The sequence below is a fragment of the Musca autumnalis genome, unplaced genomic scaffold, assembly GCF_047663935.1.
Source record: "Musca autumnalis isolate F117 unplaced genomic scaffold, ASM4766393v1 scaffold_5, whole genome shotgun sequence".
NCBI lineage: Eukaryota > Metazoa > Arthropoda > Insecta > Diptera > Muscidae > Musca > Musca autumnalis.
In genome coordinates, this window is record NW_027412088.1 from 552791 (window position 1) to 566014 (window position 13224).

The 13224-nt window shown below is 33.2% G+C and overlaps 1 protein-coding gene across 1 annotated transcript; it reads right to left on the reverse strand.

Annotated features, from left to right (window-relative positions):
• Positions 1–440: 440 nt before the first annotated feature.
• LOC141406067 (uncharacterized) lies at positions 441–8559 on the reverse strand. Its single transcript, XM_073991091.1, has 6 exons — positions 8390–8559; positions 8032–8326; positions 7877–7972; positions 7473–7540; positions 7138–7292; positions 441–513 (listed from the first exon to the last, which is right to left on the reverse strand). Exons 1-6 carry the CDS (start codon positions 8432–8434, stop codon positions 441–443), a joined length of 732 nt encoding a protein of 243 aa, XP_073847192.1. The 5' UTR covers positions 8435–8559.
• Between the last annotated feature and the right edge of the window lie 4665 nt (positions 8560–13224).

Here is a 13224-nt window from a genome sequence, read left to right on the forward strand (position 1 = left end):
GACATCAGTTGGCATTAGTTGTGTATTTTTTACTATTTCAGTAATAATTATTCAGTAACTTCTTTTCAGAGAGTAAGAGACATTTTACTCTTTGATACGAAAATTTAAAAAAAGACAGCATTTAGTAAACTTTAACAAGGTAGCAGTTGATTACCAAAACAAAAACATTGGCGCAAATGTATGAAAGAAAAACTAACTCCAAAGCAATGAACAAGTTCTTAAATTTCAAGCAAAATAAATAAAAAATAATTAATATATTAATAAAATAATCAATAAATATAGCTGAATCGTAATATTTATAGTATTTTTCCACAAAAATCAGATAAACATTGAGAATCTGACCATTAGCAGATGATTTAAAAACAGCTGCTAAATGTTGCTATGTGGTTGCTGTTGAGTTGTATTTGTTGTAGTATTTACTAACAAAACCCAAGGCGAATTTAGGGAGGTGATACAAAAGGCGAATTCAGGCCGTAGTCTTCATTTGCTGTTAAAAGTTTTGCGCGAAGAATCCTCAAAAGATAGAAGAAAAGAAGAAAATATTCTTTGCGAAGTTTTTATAAAGATGTTGTACACATAGTAATATCAACTGCTGTCTTCATTTGCTGTCAAAACATATTTTTTAATCAAAAAAAAAAAAAAAAAATATATATATATATTTTACTTCTATCAAAAATATACAGTTAGTCAACAAATGTATTGCAAATACCAAAATTGTAAAAAAATGATGTAAAAACTATACGGTTTCTTGCAAATCTCTTGATATTTATCTTCAAAACAATATTCCGTCAAATTATACAAAATGTTTATGCCATTTATAACAAATACAAACTAAAATAAAAATTACCTATTACTTTGAGGTGTTAATAAAAGTATTGCAACGTGAATAGCAGTACCACAAAACTAATCTTTTTTGCAAAATTTTGTAGCCATTATGCATTTTTATGACTTTTATGATAAGTTAAGTAATAAAAAAGCATGGCGGCGTCTTCAAACAGCTAAAAAACGCATGAGACCATATTAACAATAAACAATGACGAATCGGCTAAAGACAAGTATGCAAAGAATGAATGTATTGTCGGAAAATGGACGAATGTATTACAGTTTGTTTTTCGCTTTAAAAACGACAAAATACCTCTGGAAAGTATAGGAAAAAATTAGTCCCTCAGTACAGTATTTTTAACTTCTTCCTCTCTCAATAGCATTGACATAATTTTTACAAAATGTATAGATATTAACCTCTTACTTACGTATGTATGTTTATTGTACAGTTTGACAAATAATTGTTTTCAAACTACGAAAACGGCCACTTTTCATATATTAATCCTCTAGCCGGCAAGCCTGCCTTTAGGCGGGTCGCAATAAATACATTGTTATGTAGTAGAAATGTTTAAAATGATTATTTTTGAGAATACCTAATTAATTCACAATTCACCTATGAAATATTTTCGGATAGGCAAATACACATTCTTTCGTGTGTAGTGTTTTTTGCATCAGTTTTTAGGCGAAACACAGCTTTTAACGGGCGAAAATTGGACACTGCCTAAAGGCGAGCCTGCCCGTTGCAGTCAACTTTTGAGTGCACATTGCTATATATTTACAGACAATTTGTATTTTAGTTTTCTGTAAACATTTTTATATTTTAGACATTCAAGCACGAAGATAAATGTTTAAAAATTTTGTCCCTATGCAAAAATGCACGACATTGTCCCAAATTTTCAAATTTCAACCACGTTGGACCTAACAAAGTATATAGGAATATTAAATATTTATATGGTATCTCAATGTTGAGAGTTACTTTTGCAACAATTCCTTAGAGACAATTCGTAGCTCAGTGACATCAAACCAATTTGTTTCCTTGAAAAATATCTTCTTTGATGACACCACAAAACAAAGAAACCTCAAAAAGTAGGATATGATGATCTTTTCAAAATTCCTCCAATTATTGAGAGTCGTAACAAAAAATTTGATATTGTGCCAACAAATCGGGTATGCATTGACGAACTAATGTGTTCTACCAAGATTTCGGCAATATATGTCCGCGAAGCCCCACAACTTCTGGCATATCCTTTGTGGATGTGATGGTTTTTCCGATTATGCAACGAAGCTGGCGATAACGATATAATTCCACAAATATCAACCAGTGTGGTGTAGATTATCAAACACTAAATTCCAACGTGGTAACGTCCTTTTTATTGGAAATTTAGGATCGCAAGGGTAAAAATTATGTGAATTGCAGGGATGTAAGTCCAAAGACACAAGTGTACTGCTCCAAATGTATATTAAATATATGTTTATGGAACAATATTTTTTATCCAAACTTATGTATGTATAAAATGACAAATAGTTGTGATAAAAAGATGTCGAGTTTTTTGCAAAAATTAGTTAGTCGACTTGTTTAAAACCAGATTGAATGTATAGATAAAGAATTAACCCACGTAGTTAAAAAATAGGTTTGTCCTTGTACTTTCTCAGTAAATATTACTCAGTAACTTATTTTTAGAGAGTAAAGCATTTTATACTCTTTCAAAGGAAAAAATTAAAAAGGTAAAAAGACAACATTCAGTACAAATTTTCAATTTGATTAATATTGACGATTATGATATTTGAATATTTTAAACTTTTGACAACTGCTAAAGCTACAAAATGATACTTAACAAAATTCCTTCAGTAAAAATTATAAGTTCTCAGTAATAAAAATTTCAAAACAAGTCTCTCAATTCATTCTCTTTTACTGAACATTTGTGTAAAAACAACATTCAGTAATAATTTGTAATAATTATTACAATTTATAGAGTACGCAGTACAAACCAAAAATTAACATGCAATTTAAGGTGTCAAAGAAATGTTTTCAAAATGTAATGAAGGTTCCAAAATACCCCATGTTTTCGGTAAATACTTAAAAATCATGAGATTTTATGAATTGTATTGTTAATAATAGCATGTTCCCACAAGCGTTTGAATTACGTTCCGTTCCTCCGTTCCCACGACAACATTCGTCATTCACAGTAACATGCTTCATTTTGTCTCACTTTTTGTTTCTTGTTTTTTAAGAAATTTTAAAAAAACACACATAATACACATTAAATGAACAGAAAAAACAATAGCCTCTCCTTTGAATGTATGTTTTATATTTAATTGCACACTTTCCATTATTGTTCCAGAACTGCAAAAATCCACTAATTCCCAGCCAACATTTTTTGAACATTTTAATCAAATTCGAGTCTTTTTTGATCCGACTGCACGATTAAAAAGCTGGAATATGAGCTCATTTCCTGATCATAAATGACTCCTTTGTCGGGAGGAAAACGTAACCTCAGACGACTCTTCTAAACAAATCACAAATGAGTCTTCCTCTGCATTAGTTTCGAGTCATTTTTGCCCATTTTCTGATGGTATATAAAGTCTTTTTCGAGTCGTATTTTAATCATTTATTGGTGATTTGTTGATTCATTTGGGACTCTTTTTCGAGTCTTTTTTAAGTCATGTTTATTATCGTTTATAAGTCTTTAGGGAGTCATTTATGAGTCTTTTTATTAGACGAAAACATTAAAAGAATTTTCTTTTTATTCTTCTTTTTTTTTGTTCTTTCCTTTGTTGTGTTGTCTTTTCTGCTTTGCTATGACTTTTAATTATCCCCTTTACCTGAACATGTGTTGTGTTTGTCTATACTCTTAATATTATACGTTACATTTATATCAATGTTTTGTAGAAAGTGTATATGAGAATTATTTTCAACAAAACAAAAATAAAACAAAACAATCAGTATTTAATCACCTATCTGTTCAAAATATGATCAGAAGATACATAATTATAATCACTTTTCAAACACCTGGACGACCATTTTTTGATTAAGCATTTTTCAATCTTCTGATGATCAAAATGTGACAATCAGTAACGAAAAATAGTCAGATTTTAAACGCCTAAATGATTTATTTGTGATTACTACACATTTTTTGTTGTATTTTAATTTGAACTCTTTTCAATCGTTACAGGGAGTCACTTTCGAGTCCCTTTCTGATCATAAAAGCGACTTAATCATTTTTTGATCACCAAAAGGACTCTAAAATGACCCCTCAATGTGATTTTTGAAAACACAATCTTCCAAATGCTGGCTGGGTTTGTACTCTTTTTTTCCGATAACATAAAGGAAAAAATGTTATCGTAGTAAAAAGTAGTAGCCCAGCCAGCATTTTTTTTAAAATTTTAATCAAATTCGAGTCTTTTTTGATCCGACTGCACGATTAAAAAGCTGGAATATGAGCTCATTTCCTGATCATAAATGACTCCTTTGTCGGGAGGAAAACGTAACCTCAGACGACTCTTCTAAACAAATCACAAATGAGTCTTCCTCTGCATTAGTTTCGAGTCATTTTTGCCCATTTTCTGATGGTATATAAAATCTTTTTCGAGTCGTATTTTAATCATTTATTGGTGATTTGTTGATTGCTTTGGGACTCTTTTTCGAGTCTTTTTTGGTTCATGTTTATAATCGTTTATGAGTCTTTAGGGAGTCATTAATTAGACGAAATAAATTAAAAGAAATTTCTCTTTATTCTTTTTTGTTTCTTTCCTTTGTTTTGTTGTCTTTTCTGCTTTGTTATGTCTTTTAATTATTCTTTATGTTGCGCGGTGAGTATACTGCTTCTTCATTTCACTTGGCAAAACCTGGACATGTGTTGTGTTTCTCTATGCACTTAATATTATACGTTACATTTATATCAACGTTTTTTAGAAAGTGTATATGAGAATTATTTACAACCAAACAAAAATAAAACAAAAAATCAGTTTTTAATCACCTAACTGTTCAAAATATGACCAGAATATACATAATTATAATCACTTTTCAAACACCTGCATGACCCTTTTTTGATTAAGCATTTTTCAATCTTCCAGATGATCAAAATGTGACAATAAATAACAAAAAATTGTCACATTTTAAACACCTCAATGATTTATTTGTGATTGCTACACATTTGTTGTTGTATTTTAAATTGAACTCTTTTTAATCATTACAGGGAGTCACTTTCGAGTCCCTTTCTGATCACACAAGCGACTTAATCAATTTTTGATCACCAAAAGGACTCTAAAAAGACTCCTCAATGTGATTTTTGACAAAACAGTCTTCTAAATGCTATCTGGGAGCTTCTTGCAGGTTCTGGAACAGAGCAATTGTTATTGTGTTGGTTTTGATAGTTTCCCAACATACCATTCAGTCAGATTTTATAAAATTTACGAAAAACTATTCGTATAAATACATTCTACAATTACACGCTAATAACACTGGTCAACACGACTTTTGTTTCAACCGAAGTTGCGGTTGTTTCTAGATGAAATCGGCGAGTTATTTTCAAATCCGGTCCCGGTTTTTCTCCATCAGCTCTTGTTTTTGAGATATAGCTCAAAATCGGTTTTTACGAGTTTAACCCAGACTTTCGTTATTTTTGGATACAAACAAATATTTTTTGTGGGTTTTTCGACATTAATATATTAAGAAGATGTTGTACGCTCGATACAAATCGTTTTTGAAATAGTTATGGTGATTATATATCAAAAAATATAGAAAATATACGACGGACCTTGTAAAAATTGCATATTTTGTATACTTTAAGTTGTAATTACGTCATCGGGGGAAGTCATAGGATCTTCATATGGCAATGCGGATATGCTTAGGGTGTCTACTATATAGCCCAGTATTCAAATATATAATATAAAGTTCATAGCGCCCATGATTCGGCCATAACCTAAAAATCGCCATGAAGACTGCTAAAGGGAAATAATTTACCAGTGATATCATTACCACATAAGCCATTTACTTTTCAATGGCAGTCTTCATGATGGTTTTTAGGTTATGGCGGAATCATGGGCGCTATGAACTTTATATTATACATTTGAATACTGGATTATATAGTAGATACCCTAAGCATATCCGGAGTACCATATGAAGATCCTATGACTTTCCCTGATGACGTAATTACAGCTTAAAGTACTAAAAATATGCAATTTTTACAAGGTCCGTCGTATATTTTCTATATTTTTTGATATATACTCACCATAACTATTTCAAAAACGATTTGTATCGAGCGTACAACATCTCCTTAATATAAGCTGTGTTCCAGAACTAAAAAGTTTTTACAATTTTTACGACTTTTACACATTTTACTCGAAAAAGCGTTCCCGTACACAAAAAAGTTGTAAAATGTTCACTTCTCTTTAAACAAAAATGGCGCTGAATGACGCTCTCTTTAAAAACTTTTTACTCGACAAATTTGAGCGTGTAAAAAATAGTAATATGGATGCCGGCGTCTGATTGGCTGGTATGCCGACTTTGACATTTGTTCCAGCTTTTTTGACGTTTTTTCCATTTTTGCGTTCCCGAACTTTTTGAAAAAACTTTTGTGTGACAACAATTTTTCTCTATTTCTCTCTTTTACGAGTTTTACTATTAAAAAGTACGGAAACAAAGCTATATTAATGTCGAAAAACCCACAAAAAATATTTGTTTGTATCCGAAAATAACGAAAGTCTGGGTAAAACTCGTAAAAACCGATTATGAGCTATATCTCAAAAACAAGAGCTGATGGAGAAAACCCGGGACCGGATTTGAAAATAACTCGCCGATTTCATCTAGAAACAACTGCAACTTCGTCTGAAACATTCAACTTTTTCAATTTTGTTGAGCAGTGTAATTAGCATACACATTCATTATTTTCAAGATAATCAAGTTTCGTTTATTCTCCAGTGGCTACACAAGAATTTATAATTCAAATATGATGTTTTGTTCGAGTAATGTTGGTTTGTTGGGTTGCCTTGTGTAATGGAAAAAATGTGTGTATTGAAAATGTTCATTACAAAAACAAAAGCTCTCTTTTTCAATTGTGTGAGTGATCAAATTGACACACACCGACAGCAGAAGTGCGCCCTTTGAGCAGCCCTAATATATTTCTATTTTCAAAATTAAGGAGACCATGCACAGTGGCCAAATTTCCGAAAAAACTGGACAAAAATCGAAAAACAATTATATGCATTTACACTAGTGTCAAATATTGTTTATAGGATCCCACTGCGTGTAGTATGAAAAAATATATACGCTTCATGTTAAGTAAGTGGACATAAAAGCAGGTCAAAGTGACTGACCTGGTCGTCAATGTACCACCTGTTGTTGTTTGTTGCACAGTTGTTGTAGCAGCAGTTGGATTATTTTGTGATGTTGAAGAGGCCACAGATGTTGTCGACGAAGCCGATGTGGTACGTGACCATGAATAATGTTGCTTGCGATATTTGGTCTGTTCCTTTACTTTTGAAAGTGGCAAAACCGGCAAAAGTAGTAAAAGTTTTAAACTGCTCCTATATGAATTGTATGGTGTCAGAAGTAAAGGAACGCTTTTCGAGTAAAAAGTGGTAAAATTTGAAGATTCTTGCACGTAAAGGAACAGAGCTATTGTGTATACGAAGAGAAGGAACAAAAAAACGGGTGTATCATCTGTATCGTCAGTATCTTCTTCACCACCCAAATCGTGATTATAACGATCCATTCGGGCTGCAATATAAGGAAAAGTGTGTAGAAATTAAATGAATTGTAAAAGATTTTTTTAATCCTTGGGTTTTTTAATCCTTTGTAGATAACGTAACGCTAGAGATTTCTTTTGTTTGGAATTTGATGTAGAATTTCGCATTGGCACTACACTCTAAAGTTATGTTTTTTAAAAAAATGTCCCGATTCCGAAAACGTATCTTGTTTTTTACTCAATCGCATTCTGATAGCAGCGGCGATGGGGACCGTGTGGGCGAAGAAGGTAATGGTGAAGGTGTTCTAGCCAACGGTGATAGTGGAATTTGTATGTAAAGATTTAACACCTGAACCAGTGGGACAAACGGTAGGTGTTACCAGCACAACCAGTGTGTAGCTTGTGTTTTAGCCCATGTAGATTTGAGGGTCGTTGATACAATTGTGGCACCGATGTTGGTGAAACTAAGAGGCGGATGTAGGGAATTAAGAAAGTTTAAAGTGTAAAAAATTTCTAAAAAAGCAAACCTGGTATATTGCCGATAGCTCCCACAACGCGGGCCCCTCCTGCAGTGGCTGCTCCACTAACTGAACCTGCAATTGGCGATGGTGATGTCTTTCCGGCTTAATGGGTTGTAAAGTCAAACTATTGTGTTGCTGCTGCTGTTTGCTGGACGGGAGATTTGCACCTCCCGGTTTTCGCAAGAACTGATTTAATAAACGCAGTTCATTGTCATTGCCAATGGTAACGTTGTGCAATAATTCTGGTAAATAGTCTGCATCGGGAGTTGAGGGAACCTTAACACAGGTTGTGGAGAGCTAACAAATATAGAAAATTGAACTCAAAAAGTTTTTAAAGGCTAAAATCATTTTCAATCTAACCTCAATTTTCCTCAACTGTGGTGTGGTCAATACCTTATTGACCATATGTTGGTTTATTGTACTAATTGTTGTTATACTGTTGTTGCTGCTACTACTGACACTGTTGGCAGCAGCTAATGGTGCTGAAACTTTACGTCACCTGGCCACTGTTGTGGGTGATGAAGAACTTTCTGTAATCATTAATTTATGCTAAGTTTACATTTACGAAATCCACTCGATTTCAACTGTCAATTCCATAGCTCAAACGTCAAATGAAATCTCATCTTGATTTCATTTGACGTTTAATCTATGGATTTGACAGTTGAAATCGAGTGGATTTCGTAAATGTAAACTTAGCATTAGTTTCTGTTTTGGTTGTTGTCGATGTCGTTGATGATGCTGTTTCTGGAGGGAAGAAATGCTGGATTTACTGCTGTTTTGATAGCAAAATATTTCGTGGATTTCGAAATATTTTCCTCTCGTTTGCAGTTATGGCAAGATGGGAAGGAAAAGAAATAAAACACGGTCGTATCAGTGGTTTAAATGTAATGGTTCTTTATTTTGTATTCAAATTTGGAGATTTGAATAGCAGTGTTTACCGAATTTAACAACAATATTGGTTGATAGTTTGGTAACAAGTGAGTTTATTATAAAGGAAATTACAAAGGCAATTAGAAATTGCAAAGAGATAAAGAGAGCGTACATTCAGTTAGAAAATTCAGAGGGAGATCATACAAGAGAAAACTCTGAGCAGAATTTGGGATGTCGAATGCAAATATAGAAAAATAGAATTAGGGTTGCCAGTTGGGGAAATTCGGCGTGAACAGTGGCCATATTTGGAAAAAAATTCTCATAATTTAAGTTGTTTTCTAAAATATTATAATATCCAAAATAAACAACGGGTTTTAAATATTTTTTTTTTGTAATTGTAATGAAACGTATGTGAAACTAATTTCAAATTTTACCCCCAGTTTTTGTAAAAATTTTTATTCTTCTCACACGAATTGTCAAATTTTGTAGATCGATTTACTCGCTTTAGCGCAAATGTAGAGCGCTGATTTTTAAATGAGGAATCCTTAATGATATATGGAACGGGTATACGAAAAATTAGATGTGTATGTCATCTGGGGGCTGAGATACGAATGCCTAAATTATTACGAATATAGACGAACGAACAAAAATAAGTTACAAAAACTGAGGGTTAATTTCAAATTGATTTTTTTCAAGGTCAATTTTCACAATAAATGATGAAAATAGTTGTGAGTAAGATCGAGTTGGGCTGTGTACCTTATTATTTCATAAAAAGGGAAGATTTCTTTACCAATTTCCATCGAAACATCCTGCACATATTTGCACCATTCCTTTTTATGTGATATTTTGTCTTGCAGATACATACATATATACACATTTTCGTTGATTCAGAATGTCTGGCGCTTCAGTAAAATATAGAGTTTTGATGTATTCTAGGAACTGTAGTAACATTTTATGGCGACCAAATTTTTAGAATATTTTGATCTGATACGATCACATTTTATAGGAGATTTAAAAGATTTGTGAAAAAAGGGATTTCGAGTAATCTTAACTCAAATATTTCCAGAACTGTAGAAATGGCAGAAGCTTGCAACCCTATTTTAGTTTCTTGCTTTTTTGGCAAAATTGATACCGATATTTCCTTGGTATGTGATGCAAATAGAGATTTCATTTATTTGGTGACTAATAGTAAAATTTAGCGGAGAACATCTTTGTCTTTGACGCCATTCTTCTAAAATGATGTTTTGTATGACAATTTTGCCAAAATTCACATGAAGTACGACCTTAACCCTAAAATGTGCTTTTAATTTTGCATATTTCTGGAGTATAGTAAGATGTAGAGTTTTGGTGTATTCTAAGACCTATAGTAAAAATTGATGGCGAACAAATTTGTTGAATATTTTGATCTGATACAATCACATTTTATAGGAGGAGGGACCAAAAAGACCCATTTAATGACCTCTGAGGGTTAACACATAAGAAAAATGAAACCAGCGACCCGAAAACATAAGAACCCAAGGTTAGGTCTATTCATTTTTAGAGTTTTGGCCAAGTTTTTCGTAAAATTGGCCACACACAATTAACAGGTAGATGCACCAGCCAGCAACTACAACAAAAACCAGTTCAGTACTGTGAAATGCCAAATTTTTTTCCACAAATAAAGCGATTCACACAATTTTTTCAACAAAACTTTGTTAGGCAGATATTATTAAACGCATTTTTACAAAAATCCAACAAAAATTCACAATTTTTCGTTTAAATTTTTGTTTTTTATTTTGTGTTTTCAATTACAACAACTTCTTTGACAGCTCGCTGTACATCAGCTGGGCTTATGCGGCTACCTGTATGATTGTGCCATGATACAGACTTTCAGTGATTTGTTTCCTTTTTGATTAGATTTTTTACGCGATTTTCAACTAATGGAATTAGAAAGGAAATACAACTTTCTTCTACCTGCACCTATAAAAGACGTTTAGTTCGACAGACTTATTTGTCGTTCAGAGAGTATTTTAACTTGAACAAAGTAGAAAAATCGTCGTTAGCTCGAAAAATGTTGTATGGGGAAATAAGTAATTTATTTGTAGTTATGAGTCGAACAACGAGAGAACGAACGACGTACCGTGGAAACGGCACATAAGGATTAACTACTAACAAGTATCAACAATAGGTCTGTACGATAACTCAAAAGTTTGTAGAAATTTGTACTAACTTTTACAAAATGTTGTTCGATAACAAACTTGTTCAGTAAATTAGAAATGAGAAGCACTTGCAAGAACTTCCAAATACTTTTTACTTGCGAAGTTATCGAACAGGCCTAATATAAGGTATAGAATGTCTATGACAGAACTACCAGCTGATCGAATATGAAAAGTCAAATCCCTTTATAAAAAAATATTTTTGTTGTAATTTCCCCAACAACATAAAGTTTTCACATAACATATTCAAAATTTTACGATGCCACTACCTGGATAATTGTGCCATGCGACTTATTGGACATTTCGTGTACTCTGAAGTAACAGCCAGTTTCTGTATGTCGAAAGAAGAATGTGTGGGAATGGAACACGCCCGAACTTTAGTTTTCGAAATAATTTTACCTTTGCTTTTTCTTCAAAACAAAAAAAAAAAAAACAAAATTTGAAAAACACACAAGAGTTTGGACGTTTTTCTTTCGCACACATTCTTCTTTCGACATACAGAAACAGGCTGTAATACCGTGGCAAATTTTTCTAAGTGACGGGGAAATAATGCTACAGTGTTACCAAGGAAGCCAAAAAAATTAGAAAAGCGTCCGTGGCAGTGTCTTACATATGCATTTCTAAGCCAATTTTGTATTTTTTTTTTGTCATATTTTGGTTTGTTTACGGGAATCTCCTAATCCCTTAATTCAATTCCAGTTAAATAAACAACGCTTAGGCCCTGGTTACGGACCTAGATGATCTCGTTTACTGTTAATATGGTCTATTACTTTTTTAGTCGCCTGTTTGACTTCTGCTGATGGTAATATTCATTGTAATTAATGGCCGTCTATCCTGGAGAACTAAAACACTCACACAACGTCTTAGTTTTCCGATATTCCCGGGTTGAGAAGCCATTATTTGCATGTAATATGATCTGGATCTACTAAGAGGATTGCCATATGGACTAAAGGGGGAGGTCCATCCTCTTAGCGGGGATATTCTATGCCTAATATTGTTTATACTTGTTAGTAGTTTATCCTTATTAAGAATACAATACATAAAATGTCATGATTTTTAAGCATTTACCGAATCATGGGGTATTTGAAAACCTTCATTACATTTTGAAAACATTTCTTTGACACTTTGAATTACATGTTAACAAATAAAAAAGTATCAGTCGGCTTTGCCGACAGAGATATATCCTCAGCCTGTGCAAATTGAAACACTTTTTTCACAAAAAACTTATGTATTTAGGGCGTTTCAAAATTTTGGTCGGAACCGACAAAAATTTTGATTAGGATTAAAGTTCAAAAATTTTGCGGAAAGGGTACTTAAAGGAATGGACCGACATAGACCATGGGGGTGCCATAGGGGGTTTTTACACCCTTCGGGCTGTTTTCTCAAGAAGTATAAACTTGCCCCTGAAACAACTTTTACCATCGTAATTGCGGCAGCGAATGTAAGTTGCTTCAACAAAAATCAAAGTGATTCAATAGCAGGTCTTAAAATGAACTTATCCAAAATTTTGTGTGGGAGGTACGGGATGGAGTGGACAAATATAGTCCATATTCGAATCTGATCTATATCTGGTAGATATTATGAGAATGTGTAAAGTGTGGACCAAATCCGTCACTCCCATCAAGAGTTATCGTGCGCACAATTTTTCCGAATATTTTTGAACTTTTGAACTACCTGAAGGAGTGGACCGATTTGGCTTATCTACGAACTTAAACTAAGTTAGGAAACAATATTACGAAGGCCAAATTTTGGCCGGAATCGACATTTCCGTTCGAGAATTATCTTGCGCTTCCACCCATAAACATGGTGTCATAGGGTTTGTTTTCCAACTTTCAGGCTATTTTTTCAGGAAGTATGGACTTGCCCCTGAGGAAACTAGTACCTTCGTATAGGGGACAGTGAATACAATATGTTACAACAAAAACCGAGGCGATTCGAGAGCAGGTCCTAAACTGAACTTTTCCGAAATTTTGTGTGGGAGGTAGGAGAAGGAGTTTGCCGATTGAGTCCATATTGGAACCTCATCTAATTTTGGTAGAAATTACACGATGTGCAAAGTATGGGCCAAATCGGTTATTCCTACAAGAGTTATCGTGCGCACAAGTTTTGCGGCAATTTTTGAAAATTTGT

Coding starts and splice junctions, on each gene's coding strand:
- LOC141406067 (XM_073991091.1), bottom strand. CDS start 8,434: ATGGTCAATAAGGTATTGACCACACCACAGTTGAGGAAAATTGAG. Junction 8,327..8,389: donor CACAGTTGAGGAAAATTGAG/GTTAGATTGAAA, acceptor TATATTTGTTAG/CTCTCCACAACCTGTGTTAA. Junction 514..7,137: donor GGTGGTACATTGACGACCAG/GTCAGTCACTTT, acceptor CTATCTTTTGAG/GATTCTTCGCGCAAAACTTT.